The sequence below is a fragment of the Aulostomus chinensis genome, chromosome 3 (assembly GCF_037954235.1).
Source record: "Aulostomus chinensis isolate RoL2024-O1b breed Wild chromosome 3, RoL_Achi_v1.0, whole genome shotgun sequence".
Taxonomy (NCBI): domain Eukaryota; kingdom Metazoa; phylum Chordata; class Actinopteri; order Syngnathiformes; family Aulostomidae; genus Aulostomus; species Aulostomus chinensis.
Genome location: NC_141322.1, coordinates 19,501,758 through 19,519,244, shown reverse-complemented (window position 1 = coordinate 19,519,244; position 17,487 = coordinate 19,501,758). Strand labels below are relative to the sequence as shown.

At 39.4% G+C, this 17,487-nt stretch overlaps 2 protein-coding genes across 6 annotated transcripts; both read right to left on the bottom strand.

Moving 5' to 3' along the window:
• Positions 1-512: 512 nt before the first annotated feature.
• Positions 513-3,443, bottom strand: tardbpb (TAR DNA binding protein b). Of its 2 annotated transcripts, none has more exons than XM_086199360.1 (5): positions 2,660-3,443; positions 1,863-2,026; positions 1,637-1,777; positions 1,365-1,535; positions 513-1,284 (listed from the first exon to the last, which is right to left on the bottom strand). In XM_086199360.1, the coding sequence occupies exons 1-5, from the start codon at positions 2,898-2,900 to the stop codon at positions 793-795; spliced, it is 1,209 nt and encodes a 402-aa protein (XP_086055486.1). In that variant the 5' UTR covers positions 2,901-3,443; the 3' UTR covers positions 513-792. The 2 variants fall into 2 exon arrangements, with proteins under 2 accessions (XP_086055486.1, XP_086055485.1); XM_086199359.1 differs by having other exon boundaries at positions 1,628-1,777; positions 2,660-3,442.
• Positions 3,444-4,714: 1,271 nt separating this feature from the next.
• Positions 4,715-16,648, bottom strand: gnb1b (guanine nucleotide binding protein (G protein), beta polypeptide 1b). Of its 4 annotated transcripts, none has more exons than XM_086199354.1 (11): positions 16,624-16,648; positions 11,252-11,360; positions 11,064-11,102; positions 10,262-10,368; positions 9,930-9,993; positions 9,048-9,210; positions 8,221-8,287; positions 7,920-8,121; positions 7,581-7,797; positions 7,130-7,245; positions 4,715-6,415 (listed from the first exon to the last, which is right to left on the bottom strand). In XM_086199354.1, exons 2-10 carry the CDS (start codon positions 11,306-11,308, stop codon positions 7,139-7,141), a joined length of 1,023 nt encoding a protein of 340 aa, XP_086055480.1. In that variant the 5' UTR covers positions 11,309-11,360; positions 16,624-16,648; the 3' UTR covers positions 4,715-6,415; positions 7,130-7,138. The 4 variants fall into 4 exon arrangements, with proteins under 4 accessions (XP_086055480.1, XP_086055478.1, XP_086055479.1 ...); XM_086199352.1 differs by lacking the exon at positions 16,624-16,648 and adding an exon at positions 16,156-16,434; XM_086199353.1 differs by lacking the exon at positions 16,624-16,648 and adding an exon at positions 15,701-15,983.
• Between the last annotated feature and the right edge of the window lie 839 nt (positions 16,649-17,487).

Genomic DNA, 17,487 nt, shown 5'->3' with positions numbered 1-17,487 from the left:
GGGAGGCGCTCGTAGCATCTGCAGCTTCCACTCACACACTCAGAAAGCAGTCAAATTGGGCTCTTTCACCGCACAACCAGTCCGTATCACGCGTCTCTCCGTTCGCTCACTCATCTCTTCACTCTTCGCCACAAGCCATCCTCAATCGCACTCATCAGTTCTTAAAATGTCAGTTGCGCAGTTCTCTCCATTTATAAGTGGATAAAAGTGAAAACACCCACCGTCTCTTAGAACATGCGGAGTGAAGCCGTTGTTTGATGGCATAGCATTTACAGGTGGGAAGAGGGAGAATGATACCGATATCACCCCAAGAATGCTGCCAAAGAGGAGCTTCCGCACAGGAAAATGGAAGAGAGGTGAACTGCAGAAGAGATTTCAATGAAGGCTTTTCCACAGAACTTGACTGCAAATAAAGTTGCACTTGAAAACATTTAGGTTTCAACCAGATTCTTCCCAATGCAAGATTGCCTTTTAAGTTGATGACAAAGCTGGATAATGGTGAACCACAAACATTCATGCATTTTCAAAAATGATTCATCACATTTCACAATACATGCATTAGAGAATCCAGTTGAAATGGATACAAACGAATGAGACATCAAAAATAGCACTTAAGTCAAACATCCTGGTAAACACTTCAACACTTCCTAAATTAAATCTTTAGCATTTTTTTTCCAAATGTACAAAACATCTTCCACAAAAGTGTTAATTTTTCAGATAAGCATCGACAGCAGAAATAAATTTTGAAAAGACTCTTCTCTCGCACAATACTTACCATACAAAACACTTAACTTACATACCCCACCCAGATGACTTGGATTCCATACTGGACCCAAAACCTGAGCTAAACCCACTACCACTGGTTGTAGAGTTTGACCCTGTTCCCCAGCCAAGACTAGCAGAGCTGGTGCCGTAGTTGCTGTTGCCTGTACTGAAAGACTGACTCTGGTCCCTACTAGAGCTGGTTCCACTGGAGGTGCTGCCTGAGGTGGATGTCTGCTGTTGGCTAGCAAGCATACCCATCATCCCCCAACTACTCTGTAGGGCAGCCTGAGCAGCAGCCATCATTGCAGGGTTCAGGCTGAAGGAACCAAAATTAGCCAGACTACTGTTAGTGCTGCTCCCTAATCCGCTACGACTGCCTCCAAATGCTTGTGCTCCAAAACCATTCCCAAACCGAGCTGTGCGATCAAACTGCCTATTTCCATGTTTGGGCTCGGCATTAGAGATGTGAACACTGACGCCTTTGATAATTAGGTCCTCTCCACAGAGAGACTGGGCAACCTGAGGGAAAACAAAAATATGCCAAGTAAGCTTGAGTACCAATAAACAAGAGGGCATTTTCTGAATGGTTCATGTCATACCTGATCATCTGCAAACGTAACAAAGGCAAAAGCACGAAATGGCTTAGGAATGAAGACGTCTGTGACTTCTCCATACTGCATAAAGAACTGCCGTAGGTCATCAGTGGTCATGTCTTCTGTGCAACGGCCTACAAACACTTTGCGGCTCCTCAGTGGCTCGTCTGGACCTTGCTGTGAATAACAGAACAGCCCATTATATAGTTCCAACGACATTTAACTTGGTTTTCATTTTGAAAATGTGCAAGTATGTGTGTGGACATTACCAGATTCACCTTCGAGTTAGGGAGCTTGCAATCACACCATCTCCCATCAATCATATGACGCTGAGAGATGACTTTTTCTTGAGATTCATATTCCGTGAACCTCACAAAGCCAAATCCTTTCGAGTTTCCAGTCTTGGCATCTCGTTTTACCTGGAGGAGGAACCAAAGAAAGAAGGTCATTTGTCAACTATTACAAATAAGTAACATGTTACTGGTTAATTTTGCTTGTTTATACCTGCACCATAATGACTTCTCCAAAAGTACTAAAATAGTCTTTCAGGTCCTGCTCAGTTGTTTTCCAGGGAAGGCCCAGTACAATTAGGTCAGACGTCTTCATATCCCCCCTCTTCATTTTCACAGCAGAGGAGGCGTCAATTTCCTCCATCTTCCTTTTGTTGTCTACAGGGGATCAACGGATACATTATTAATAATGTTACCATTTAAAAGCCATGCTGAGCCTTTCTAGTTTCTGAGTAGGAAAACTGATGTACACCACATATGACAATTATTACAAGACAAATATTGTCCATTGTCCTGCTCCTTAAGTATGTTAGCAAAATCGTCTGAGGCACTTTTGCCAGTGTCGCACAATGTGTACTTAAAGGATGAAATGCAACTGAAACATTCATATATCAAAATAGCCTCATAATTTGCTGTCAATCCTTACAATGTTGAAACTACTTCAATGTGTGACCTAAGCGTGCGGTTGTCATTTTTCCTTGTCAAAATGCAAAAGATAATCCAAGCAAACTATTTCTTTTTAAGTAAGTATTTACATGGAATCAACAAGTAAATTTTAAATAAAGTCAGTGGATTGACAGCAGGGTCTCTCCATCAGGTCTAATTTCTGATAGCCAAGTGTAAACAATACCACACATTTTTGTGAATGGCTCTGAAGCTCCAGAACACTCCCTTACTGGGCGTGGGCAAACTGTACGTCACATATTTTCAAAGTGAAATCCTTTATTAGACGACGTGAACTCCATTCATCTGATCTGAAATAGATTTGAGCAAGTGTGTGCCTTTCGGTACCTTTTGGATAGTTCACCACATAGACAATATTCCCCCATCCGTTTTCCGGAGCGTGCAGGACTCCTTCCACTAGACGCACTCCCCGCATGCACTGAGACACAGGGCTCCTGAACCGCAGGCCGCACGCCCCTGGAAACTGAGCTGCCACCGTGGATAGTAGGACAGTACCGTCATCCTCGGACGGAATCTCCATGGGCTCCTCGTTTTCCTCCTCTGCCACTCGAATGTAAACTTCAGCCATTTTTCGCAAAAAATAAAAACTTCTCACTGGTATTACAAAAGTGCTAGTGTTAGCGGTTAGCTCACTAGTGGTCTACAATAGCGGCTAATGTAGCTAACGAGTGATTGTGTCAGGCTAATTGAGTAAATTTATTTCCGAAAACACCTTAATAGAAAAATAAGTTGTATATTTTAGGAGCGCTTAAAGATTTACCTCAAATTTATTAAATTTACAATAATAAGATAGACTAAGGATACAATTGTGCGTCGGCCTTACTGTTCCTTTGTTCGGTGGGATAGGGGATGTGTGTCGTCAACACCGGACGACGACCCTGTATATGTACCGCTTAAATTAAACTGCGTACGATCCACGCTAACTCGAGCAAAATTACCTGTTCGAAAAAAACACAAGCGCACCTTTACGTGGCTTCTCAGTTACAACAAAATGTTAATCCGGCCCCGCATGCAATTGGGATATAGTATCTAGAGAAAATATTTCCACGAGGCGAAAAGTAAAACCGCCATGTAAGGCCTACTAGGATAGCATTATCTAAGCGAAGGAGGAAATGCGTCATTTCTTTGGACGGGTTTATTTCACGGCGGTAAATCTGGCTTCGGTCCCGTTAACTAACAAAGATATCGGGTCATTTAGGAGCAAACGTAGTTAAACCCGTTTTTTTATTACATTATAGTTTCAATTTAGTGCGGATTATAAACCAAACTTGGGTAGTTTGGCTGATACTCACTTATATTTCATTGGCGACCCCCATGCATAGGCCAGTCATAGTACAGTCCGTACGGCTTCCACTGTCTTGGCAAGGTAGTTGTCTGGAAGGGATGGCGATGGCGGGTCCTTCAGTATTACGATCCAAAACAATAACACATGTTCACTTCGGATTGCACTCCACTATTAATATCTCGATTTCACAATCTTCTGTATTTATATCAAGTCTACTAACTTTGCTGTTATCATCTCTATATGGACTTTTATTCGTCACGGCGTTTCAGCATCTGAACTTTGTGGTGTGAAATCCTATCAGAATGTTTAAGAAGAGTATTTTACCATCAGGTGCGGCCGTGATTATTCACTATTATTAAAAGAAACGCAACTTATTGTACATTACGTTAGAAAGAATGAGCAATCCGAAAAAAATAAAATGTTGTCGGCGAATATTTTTAGTCATCCAGGTCATAGTAACTCTTAAGTGCTGCGAAATTCCAGGAACATTTGTCTAGGTTGGTCAAAATGCAGCCAGGCCACTTGCGTCACGATCTCAAAGTGATAGAGGATTATTTTACGGATGGAGGTGAAAATTAAAATACGCATATAAATGGTCATACAGAGCAGTCTATTTTACCTCAGGAATTCCTGTGTAAGTCAGAAGTTTTAGGAAAATGTAGGAGGGAGATGGAATTACGTGTTAAGTAGTCCCACTGCTAATAAAAGTCAAAATAAAACAGAAATACAGTTACAATACATTTCAGTGCCCCGAGTTAATTATATTTATGAGCTGGCTCTACATAAATAAAATAGAGCCTAAGTTCTACTGGATGAGATAACTACACAGCTGTAGTTATTGGCATGGATGACTGTCTGCTAGTTTACATGGACAAATTTTTTACCGCAAGAATGACCGTCCACAATTATTTGAATAACTCAGAATCTATAAGAATCCATGCATACTTTTTAAAAAAGTTTTTCGCTTCCCTCCTTCAATCCCTTGAGATGACCACCAAATAATATAGAAATTGACATATTAGACTGAGGAGTCAAGTACAGTCTACACCGCTAAGAACATGATATTCTGTGTACATTTTGATTAAACACACAAGAGCTCTCAAACGGCTTTTTATTACATTTTTCAATCAATAACAGTACAATTTAGTACAGTATCTATCTTGCATCCAGCTCACCGTGGAACACCAACAGACTGAAATGAAATACAAAAAGTGAAAAGCTACATAAGGGTGCAGAGCTCTATAATATTAATGGAAAGAGAAAAGGGAATCCATCTCAGTTGAATTGCATTTTCACTTGTGGCCACACACGAATACATCACATTTATTGTACATCATCGCAGAAAAAAGAAAAGTGAAAATATGTCACAACGTTAACAAAAGTGCTTCTGTATACAGTGAAATGTTGTCATTCAGATGCTCTTTCAATTTAAGACCAAGAAAAAAAAAAATGTACAAAAGTTTTAGTATGGACATTGTGTGAGGATGTTTTGTTCCATTGAGTGTGAAGGTTTGAAGGAGAGAAAGGACTTGTCTAGGAGAATTCTCACGATTGTTATTTAAAAAAAATTGGCATCAATAGATCTGGTAAGCATAAATTACACTAGGTATGCAATGCGATATTACATCTTTCTCCACTCTGGCTCACTCTGGTGCATAGCATTACCAGCATTAGTATGCAGAGTTTGAGCCAAAAAATTGGCTTCTATGAAGTTCGATCAATAGGTTTTTCTTCTTTTCAGAAACCAAATGAAAAAAAAAAGAAAAGAAAAAGAAATCTAGGATTTTTGCACCATTGAAAGCAAGTCTACAGCATGCACATCTAAATTAACCCATGACAGACAAAATTAAATGTCTTAACTTAAAACAGACCATTATTTTCAGACATTGATTTGTACATTTCATTCACAGAGTTGCAAATGCAGTCCCAAGCAAAGGAAGTGTCTATTTAGTCAGGTGAGGTGTTTCACTCAAAGTGGATACTAAACACAATCCCCCATCCATATAATAAAATCCAGCCATGCCCCCATTATCTTAGCACTTACCTTGCTACGCCACCCAGTCCCACCCAAAGTCAAAAGGCATGTACAAGAATTAAGGGGGTTAAACTGGATACGTTACTCGTAATAACTCCTTTTGTACTGGAATGAGCATTCATAACTTATAGCATGTGCTTGGTTAGTTAACATAGTATTAGTTAAGAGGCAAAGCTTCTTCATGTGCAAAAGGCTGTGATGAAACAAAAACAGCTAGTATATAAATACATCATGGACATTTTGAAAGCTGCTCGTGTAATATGATCCAAGCTTTTACTTCTGCATGTTTTCTCTCATCTGTCATATATGATTTAACTGGATTAGAAAGACAAGCTGTAATTCAAACATATCTAAAACCACTAAAGAAATATGGCAAGAAGAGAGCCATTGAGAATAACAAACCATCGGAATAGAATTCTTAAAAAAAAAAGTTAAATAATTTGTACAATTACACTCCAACATTTGCTTTCAAGACGCACACATTTGAATTGGATGATAGTGTTGTTTTTTTTGTTTGTTTTTTTTCTCTTTCAAGGTAACATAAAATGGTCCAAGAAGGAATGCACAAGTTTCTGATTTGATACCACAGGACATCCTTTCTTAATTAGGTGATAAACAATTGTGCTCTTCTTTGTGTAGGAAAGGCATTTGTTTCCCTTCGTTTTTGTGGTTTCCAAGTCAGTTTAAACAGTGTTGAAGAAGATGCTGTGAACATTCTGAAGTTGTAATGGTCTTCCAGTCGACTTTGGAGTTAAAAGAACATCTGGGAAACAAAGATAAGATTTAAATTTAAAATATAAGGGAACTAATCTGAGCTATAATTTAACCCGTTTTGTGGGCAATTTTAGGTCTGTAACAGGGGTTGGATTTTATGAGAAGAAACGGAATGATACAGATTGTCTTAAGAATGTAGGAAGTCTATATATTTACAGTCCGCTGCAAAATAATGTTAATTATTTGGAAATGCGGGAAGGTTACACATGGTGATGAAATATGTTTGTATTTTAACATCTCAGCAATTTTTCTAAGCTATATTGGGACGGTTGCTCCATGGCAGCAAAAGCTGTGCTGCCACAACAAAACGTCATGATGTGAAAAGTATGTTTATCCGAGTGAGGTCCTGTTTGCCTTCCATCTCTGCGGGATAACTGTCAATTGTACATAGTTGAAATATGGTGTGCATCAGTTGGCCACTGTAATAAATGCACCTCCCAAAAATGCTAGAAAGAGCTGCCCTCCAGATGTGTCGAGAGCTTACCAAAAATTTGAGGGAGACTGTTAATTACACATGTCAAATCAGAAAGCTAAAAAAAACACATTTAAACCTACACACTGACACAAGTAGTGCAAGACCTCAATGGCTACCATTCCAGCCAGGAAAATGATGAGGCTGCAGTTGACGTGCAACTGCAGGCTTTGCTGGAAATAGCTTTTGGTGTGAATGTAAGAAAATGTGTACTGTTAAAAAGAAATGAACCTTCAGGCTTCAATTCCAGATCTTCAGAAAGCTGTCCCAGGATCCTGTTGCAACTGCCATGCCATCATCAGTAACACCCAGGCAGCTAACACGGTTGTCATGTCCAGCCAACACACCTAGAAATTGACCAGAAACCCAACTTACTCCACAGGACCAAAAACAGGCAGGAGAACACGTAAAATCATATCAGAAAGTGCAGACTCTTGCATCTACATATGGAAGGGGTACAAACTCATCAGAGAGGTAACAATGATGGGACTCCTCACCCAAGAATACTATCAAATATCAGCTTTTCAATGTGGATTCAAAACAGATTTTAACAAGGGAATAAAGAGAAAATCTCACCCTGGGATTGTAATAAAATCTTAATTTTCTGTATTAATAATCTGAATTACTGTAAAACCTGTCTTGATACAATGAAAGCTGGAGGGCTGTGATTTGAATTACTAACCAGCACGGTCAGCTTTTAGTGTGTCCCACACGTTACAGTTGAAGTCATCATATCCCGCCAGCAGAAGACGGCCACTCTTGGAGAATGCAACAGAGGTGATGCCACATATGATATTGTCATGAGAGTAGATCATTAATTCCTGATCAGCACGCAGATCAAACAGCCTGCAGGTGGCATCATCGGAGCCCGTGGCAAAGGCGTTGCCATTAGGGAAGAACTGAAATTTACAAAAGGAATATTATTAATATTCAATACGGGAGTATACTACAACAAATGAAACGGTGCCCATTCTGTGCTATTTTGAAACATTTACAGTAGTTTTTTTTTTTAAATACTTACACAGATGGCATTGATGTCAGACTCATGGCCAGTAAATGTCTGTCTACACATGCCCTCTCGAACATCCCAGAGTTTAGCAGAGGCATCACAAGCACCGGAGACAAATAACCGGGAGTCAGGGGCCAACGACAGGCTCATGACATCACCTGTGTGTCCAGCAAATGTGGTTGTCTGCTGGCCAGTCTCAATGTCCCAAAGTGCACTGTATGATGAAAATTCAAGGGTTAAGAAAGCTACTCTTAAATCACCAAGTCTTTCCTGATAGTAAATAACTACTGCTGTGCTATGTCAGTTGACTCACCATGTGGTATCTCCAGAGCTTGTAACAATCTGGTTGTCATCAAGAAAGCGACAGCAGGACAGGTATCCTGATAATGAAAGAATCAGCAGGTCAGTTATGTACAAAGGGAAATGCTAACCGAGAACAAGTCAGTTCTGATATTAAAAAAAAAAAAAAGTTGGTTTTGGGGGCTCATGTCAATGATATTAATGAGTTCTGAAGCAGCATCTTGTGTATGTGTCAGTTAGCTGTTCTAAATGCTGTCATGGATGATAAGGAAATTTGATTGACTAATAATTCAGTAATTCTCTCACAAAGTTCTACACGCAACTTACAGTAAGGCTTTAAAATGATGTGTGCTTTACTCTGATAACATCTTTAGTTTCAGTTGAAAGATGTCATTGTCATCGATAGCGATGGCGATGCCTGGTGGAAGCGGCTAAATTATAAACTCCTCTGATCTCCAGAGAATCAACTAGAAAGCTTGCCCAGGATTAGGCCAGCACCATATTGGGCTGACATTGCTAATTTTTTTCCCCCTGCAATTTTCTGCAGTGTGTACTGCAATATGAAAACAATACAGGTATTTCCACCATTATGAAGTCATTAGAACAGTGGCTGTTGGATCCAAACACTTCACACTTCAGATGCTTTCTTCTTACCGTCACTGACAGTTACATACGTTTTGTGCCCTCTCAAGCATAATATATTAGGATCATCAAGCCAAACTTGTTTCTGTTTGGAGATCTCACTTTAAATGGATTTTTTTTTTTTTTTAAAGTCATACATTTGATTAGTTCCAGAAAACAACATGTCACAGATGGAAGACATGAGAGCATATCGTATACCTGTGTGTCCAGCGAGCTCACGGCTCACACGTACATTCCCCTCACGTGTTTTCAGGTTGTAAATGGAGCAGATGTTGTCTAAACCACCACAGGCCACATAATTTCCTGAAGGTGCATATGCGCAAGTCATGACCCAGGAAGATCGCAGCGGGATGGCATGAACCTGTAACAAATGAGACAACACACACGCACACATTAATGAGAGGGTTTATCCATTCATCTATCCTATACAAGTCTGATTTCATTCCAGCCGGTAATCCTCTGAGTGGATCCCAGGATGCATGAAAATGATTGACCCTTTAATACTTAATTCTCCCTGTATCATGTTCCATGTACACTTTTCCATGCCATTAAAGAAAGGCTCCACATTCTTGAACTCAACAGATCTCAGATCTGTATCCAAACATTTCCTGACTAGGGGCCACATTTTAAAAATCATACAATTTTAATCCATTTCATGACCTGTCAACCAGACAACTAGCAGGTGCAAATTCCACAAAAACTATTTTCTAAGCTAACCTGTAGCCACTTAGCTCATTTAACCAGTGTGGGAGGGGATATTTCCCCAGTATAATCTAATGAGAGCCTATGAAAAACGCAAAGGAAAATCTTCACAAAAGATATGCAATGTAAAAAACAAACCTATGACAATGATTTGCGAGTGTCTGGCAGTACGGAAGCCCTTAAATGACACTTATTACTTTGCTAATGCTGCCATTGCGATCCATGTACAGTTACATGAATTAGATAAAGTCTTCAGCTCCTGCTAAAGCAGAACATGTGATCAATGTGAGTTACGAAGTGTGAGCTTTTATAATACACAATGTTATAATGAATTTGATTTATCCATTCACTACAGGAACACCAAAACACAAGACTTGCCTTATTTGTGGTATAGCTGTCCCAAATAATGAGTTTGCCATCTTGAGAGGCACTGACCAAGAGCCTACAGAAACAAAAACAGTCATGTGTTTTATTAATGCATCCAAATTGTCAAAAAGTTATACATTTTCACCACAGTCTGAGGGGTAAAGATGGTCACCTTAATGCAGACAATGGACTGCGTCAAATGACTCTTTTCTAATAATATATTGCCCATTTCAATATAACACCTTCATTTGGGAATGATCTAACTTTTGGGTTTTCTTTAACATCTGACAAAATAAGGACAGAGCACAACAATGTGACATACTTAAGTCAGGCATCGCGTTTACCTGGAATCTGTTCCCCAGTGCATGGCATAGATTTTAGCCAGATGTCCCCGCAGCGTTCGTCTTGTACGCATCTGGATCCGTCCAACGGGGTCAATATTAGCTGTGATCTGCAAAACACATACTCTGGTTCACTTCTGATGCATAGCTCAAGAAAATTTGACAACCCATTGAAAACAAAACAAAATCTTACTATATAAAAAGTCTGTGGATATACATCACTATGGCAAAAAAATGATATATCTAATAGCTAAATTAGATCCGGCAAATACGTGTGAGCAATAATTTTAAAAGTCAATGACACAATAAACATATGCAGAGTCCAACAATGAATTCAAGATGTTTCTTTTGAAGTTAAGTTCTATCACCAAACATTTTCAAGCAGCACCTCTCCATCTATTCTCTGTGAAGTTACAGTAGCAATTGCTGTCGTCATAATTCTTGTTTTCAGTCAGCTACAATATATCTGGTAGTGCAATAAGAAGGAATAAATCTCAGGATTATCATCAACAGTCAACCTTCTCAAACTTCCCCCTAGATGTTCTAAAACTGAATTTTTGTTGAAAAGTGAATCATCCACTGCCCTACACACAAATAAATACATGACTACAGTAAAAACCACCGTGTTGTTGTTGCAGAATGACAGGATGATGAAGTGGAAGACACGTGACTAAAATTCGACTATAATGTCATTTAAATATTTTTCAAAAGAAATATACATTTTTGTCACAAGATCACGAGTTAAACCTACTAAAACAAAAAAAACACCCTGAACAGACAGAAATGGTATGAAATGAAATCTTACCTGTGATAGTGTGGCATCTGCGCATGCTTTCCTGGCATCCTGAAAAAGAGAGGTCAAAGTCTTAGGGCGGGAAGACGCCGTCCACATTTGCTTCAGTTTTGACTTTGATTTAATTAAAAATGGACCATTTTCTCATAACTGATGGCATGGTGCATGCAAGGTGTTCAAAAATTAGTTTTGTTACTCACTCTGATCTGATTTTTGAGCTGCTCTGCCTCTTGGCGTAACTGGTCCAGTTCACTCATTTTAGTCTGCTTTTTCAGTCACTTTTCTCCAGCTATTGGGGCACTTGTTGATCTAAAAGAAGAGAATAGAGAAGCACTTTAATAATTTCAACAGACCTTCCAAATTCAGATGTCAGGTCACATTTTCAGCTGTAAACAAAGACAATCTAACTCAGTCAAATTTCTTGGAGGTCCGTGACCCCTCCCCACAAGCTCTTTCAGTGGGATAGGTGTTTACATGTAATATATTCAAAGTATAGTTCATGTTTCAACCTTACTTTCACACCTCAATGTCACAACCATAATCCTGACACACAATTTAGATTGCAAGACAAATCCTGTTAAGGCATGACTTTCTAATGATCCGATAAGCAGTCATTATCCTAATGACCTCAATCCCTGGGATACTCAGAATTTTGGCCAAGTGATCATTAAGCCACTTAAATTAATGCAGAACTCAATTCACGATCATCTAGGATGCTCCAAATATATAAAAGCATGTTCTGAAATACACTGAGTCTCCTTCGAAGCAAATTAATAAATTATTCAAAGTTATTTTAGGACAGCTTGACAAAATTCCACGAAAGAATACTTCATACTAAACTTCTTTTTGATTCACATTAACTGAAATACAAAAGGAAAAACTAAGGTAAATGAACTGTATTTTAACTTTTTTTTTGCTGTACTGGAGGACAAAACACCCACAATTCTGCAACCAGCTCATTCATTCTCACCCTGGCGGTGGTGGCTGCCATGCGGGAGAACGACTCAAAGTTCAGTGTGGGTATAGAAGGAGTATGGAATCTAACCCCGCACCAATCCAATGATTAGAGGACACCCTGCTTGCTTGTGTCACTGAAAAGTCATTTCATGTCAGACTGCAGCAGACTGTAAAGCATATGGCAATCCAATTGCATGTTGACAAATTATGTACAGTACAAGTTGGATCATTTATAGCAATAAAAATCAGTCTTTGCAATAGCTAGAACCAAGAAAAATGCAATCAATTGGGCTTATGTACATTTGTGTACATCAATTTACAGTCATATTTTAAATAAGGTCAGCCGTTGAACTATTTCGGGAACATGGTCAGTGATCCAAAACAAATCCAATCATCCTAGAAACTAATAATGAGGTACTCAGATCCACCTACTACATTATTCACGAGTGTTGGACAGAGGTACATTAGGAAACACATTATTCGTAATGTCTAAGTGTTAAAAAATGGTGCAAAATCTTTCTATGGTGCTGAATCCTACCCAATCCAGTTCCTAAAAATAGACATAAAAAAATGGGTGATAAATAAACCCAACCTAGTAGATTTCAGGAATAAAGGGGTTAAAATGAGAATACTGTTTTTTCAACTTTTAAACAACATACACTTCATTCCAAAACTTAACTGTCAAATAACATATTAGACAATTACCATCGAGAAACCACATTCTTCAAGTACACTGTCATTCACATCAGTTATAACATTTTTAAGTCATTTCCTGTCCCTGTGCCTCTTAGAAACTAATAATGATGACAGCTCTTTCAAAATAACGCCTGTGACAGCATGAAGTTCAACAATGTCAAGAAATACGAGACCATTTGCGGAGCTTATGAACCACGTCACCGAAGAAAACTAAAAATTAATGGACTTATACTGCAGATAACAATGAACCATTAGGTTTAACCAGTTAACTTACCTGGTGTATTTCAGTCAGTAGACCTTTGTCACTGAAGGTTTCAGTACACGATTGAAATTGTTCTGTACCTGACTATGACATCCTTTAGGCCCTCTGATTGGTTGACCTTTCTCACACAGGTTATCCTCTTACATTCAATAATCTTATAATAAACTTGTCATGGAATGCAATGATTATGCAGTATAATCAAGTGACAACAGAATGCTGCGCTCACCTTGAAAACCTCAGTTCAGTGTATTATTAGATGTAAGATCAAAACATACAATGATGTGCTGTATTGTGTGTTCTGTAAAGTATTAAAATGTTGATGCATAAAATCTTCACAATTTTATTATTCGTGTTACAGCACTTATGTGCATTTTAAAACATTTCAATGATTGGCCAAATTGCAACAAAACAATGCTATTTGAAATGATTAAATTATTCGATTTGAAGTTTCAGTTTTTATTGATCAAATGCTGTATAGTGAAAACTGAGAGCCATTCTAAATGGAGAACTTTTTGAATATTTAATAATGTGAAAAATGCTCCTGAAAGCTGTTTTTATAACGCTCTTTAAACTGGAATGTTAAGTCTAAAAGTGACTTAAGCCAGAAGTCATTTTGAACATCCGAGTTTTAAAATATACCACATTAGGAAATATTATTTCCCATTGACCTCTGTGGATGCTTACAGACATGGGAGTTCCTCTCCCTCATCACTTCTCCTTTCCAAGCGCCTGATCGGGGTCAGCTGACTGCATGATAATCAATGAGCAGTGGTAAACAGCCTGGAGTTGTAGCTCACTAACTGTTCTCAGGTCAGTCTCTCCCTGTTTGTGTCTAAAGTCAGTAAGTCTCCTAAATTTCAAGGTTAAATTGAATTTCTCTGCACAAAAGTTGGGTGTACCTCTATTGCCAAAGAACATGCCAACTTATCTGTACTTTCCCTGTTCCTGACTGTACTGTTAAAAGATAATAATACAATGCTTCACCGATCTAAAGCTGGATCATAGAACCCAGCGATATCACCGAGTAACTCCATAATCCTAAAAGCTAAAATCCTCAGTCAATGAGTATCTAATCCTATCCATGTCCACTAACATAAACAGCTGGCCAAGCCACCACCGGCATTAGAAATATGTTTTTTCCCCATTCATAAAAGGATGAGTTTAATCTTAATTCTTTTACACACAACATACTTACACCAAGTGCCTGGATTGTCACAGATACAGCAAGTCTAATACAGAGATCCTTTTCCACTTGGCAAGTATTACCTGTTACTGTACAACCAGACCCACACTTCCTGTATTACAAAAATTTGGCACAGTTTATTATTATAGTCAATGCGATGGTATTGCTTAAATATGGAAGTAAGTAGCTGGATTTTACCTAATGTAAACAATTTCCTGTGGGGTTTACACAACACTGTATGTGGTGCACTGACAGTTGACTTAGTCACTGTGTGCAGTACTGTGATTTGCCTACAGCAGGATAGTTTGCAATGCATTTGAATGGCTACTAGATAACGGATGTTCTCAGCTACCATTATTTTTATGAGAGTCGGTCTACACAGACTACACACATAATAGAAGATCAGACTGTTTTTTTTTTATCAAATTCAGCAACACAATGTAAAAACAATTTAAAATAGAATATGATTGGCTGGCAATTTAACCTAAATTCTAGATTTACTTGTAATATAACAACACTATGACTTGCACTGATGGAAATCTGAGAAGATGCGGCTAAACGCCATCTTGCAGACTGCTGTCCGCTAGTTAGCTTCGCTAGCAGGCTTTAAGTGTAGGCCTGCAGGCAGGGCAGAGCTAGTTTTCAAGAAAGCACTGTACCCAGTCACCTTAAGACATCTACACTGAAGATTTATGAGTGCCTTTTAGACAAGACGATCGAACATTAACCCCGATACATTTATTAACAGATAAGCCACATTTGGCGCAAAATTACCAAACCATAGCACTTTAGGGTAGACTGGGCTGCTCTTCCGCAACTGTAAGGGTTGTTATGTAGTTAAGTTAGCTTAAAAGCCAGCAAAGTAACTGGCTGAATGCTTGGCCTCAAGAAATCCACTTACTTGCATACTAACAATCTTGTTAACACAGGCAGTACCCAGTTGATTCAATTACGACGTATCGGTATTTGTACTTGGATCTGTAATCCTGTACATTAGTACACGCGAAGCTGTAAAACTGCAAGGTCGGGCGGCGATGGCCTGTTTAACTTCAGTGAGCGACAAATGAAACAACAGATGCTGGTTATTTTTCACATACCAGATTGCCATCTGCGATCGATCACGAAAGAGAAGCTAATTAACTTGGATAACGTCAGCTACAGTATCTAACGTAACTAAGCTAACATTAAAAGGCGGTGCACCGGCTCGGCCGTCTCGTTGCAGAGGCAGCAATATGCTAACTTATTAGTTCGGTTTCTACAAAAAGGGTGTTAACGCCACAACCATTCGTCTTAATAAACTGTATCGTTTATACACATACACAGTGAGCAATTTTTAATGTTCACTAACAGTAATATTACTGCTGTGCTACAGCAAGTAACAAATATTTACTGGTAATTTGTTTACGGGACGTTTATTGTTCCAGCCCAACCCAGTCTGTCATCAACAGACGGAAACATCTTAAATGTAGCATTATCACTGCGAGAACACAGCAACACAACACTAAAAAAGGCTCAAAATTGTTAACGTTGTCATTATAATTCCCTCAGTACCTTGTTTTTATGAACTGCCCAGCACTCCCAAGTAACGTTACTGTATTTTAGGCCGAGAAGCACCTCCGCTGGGCCATCGCTGACATAGAGGCTCAGTAGCCAACATAAACGTTGCTTCACCGCCAGCCCGAAGCTTTCGTTACCGTCAACAGTAGTTAACCGAACTCAGCTGAACTGAAAACATAAGTCAGTTAAGCTGAGAGAAGCTGTTTAAACTACTTATCCGCCATAAATTATGAGCGCCAGGGTCTAGTGCAGCAGACGGTCTTGTAACCAACTTCCTTGTCTTTGCTTGCGATAAAATCGCCAACATAGCTAACAGCAGCTGACTACACAGCAAGGAAGCTAGCTATTGCTACCCCACCCCCGGGCAGTTAATTCCGCCACAATTAATCAACTAACAGCCACTGTGCAAGATAGGAAAGCAGCACAATTCCTGCTGTATTTCACCTTACCTGATTCAATTTGTGTTTGTTTTTGCGTTTTGGCATTGACTGAAAAACCAGACGGCGTATACCTCCGCTTCACGAATCAACGGACACCACCGCGCTAGCTCACTAACTAGCTAGCCAGCTAGGGTTAGTTTTCCGAGGAGCAGCCCTTCCCGAACGCAGGTTACAGCTAGGGAGCTTGACAACCCCCGTCAACCAACCGGAGAGGGGAGGGGGGTAAATCACACCCACAGGCTTTGTGCTGGAGACACTGCCCAGGCAGACAAAAAGGCCGATCTTTAAATTCACTATACCGAATTCAACAAGAAAGCCTACTGTCTCCCGTGAGCCAATCTTAACATCAGCCCTTTCTGTAGTAACACTCTCGGACGGCCATCGAACGTCGAGATGGGCGCGGTAACCCTGCAGTCAGCGCCGGGAAACCCCACGCTACATCAGAGGTGGGGAGAGAACCGTCCGCTGGTGTCTTACCTCAAGTTGGAGATGCTTTCACTATTGATCACAATGATCGGCACTAATTAGCACCAGAACCTCGGTACCCGTGCATTATATTAGTGTGGATTCTCGGTCTCTTTAACTCAACGTAAGGCTGAGTCCCAACACAGACCCCAACTTAGTTTTTGTAATGGTAATCATGATGTCAGCAGCAACCATAAAAGTTGCATGGGGAATAGCATTTTCATGACATTTTGTAAAAATGCAAATTTTACTGAGGAAATTCCTCATTTTAATATTAGTCAAGAGGGTGTTAGGTGTGTTAGTGTTTCACTCTTTAGTTTATATAAACTAAATTAGACCCTTAAAATGTATTAATCAAATATGATTGAATTTAAAATACAATACATATGAGCCCAGATCTAAACAATTGATTTTTTGGGAGCTGGAAAGTGTTGTAAGTTCTAAATCATGAGTTTTTCCAAACAAACAAAAAACAAAATGAATGAACCCTTATCAATTAAATAACAAATTAAATACTGTTGACCGCTGCAACACCTTCAAAATATTGAAAATGTACAATGTCACAGTTTTGTGGGACACACTGTAATAACTAATCAAAGCATTTCTCATGTTTTGCTTGTACTGTACACTATATTGATCATGAAACAAAAATATATATATACATATGTCCATCCATCCATCCATTTTCTTCTGCTTATCCTGTTAAGGGTCGTGGGGGGTCTGGAGACTATCCCAGCGGCTACGGGTGAGAGGCGGGTTCACCCTGGACAGGTCATCAGCTTTGAGCTGGGACTCAAACCCGGAACCTTCTTGCTATGAGGCGACAGTGCTAACCACTGCACCACCGTGCTGCCCAAGCAAGAAAACCAGTTTGAT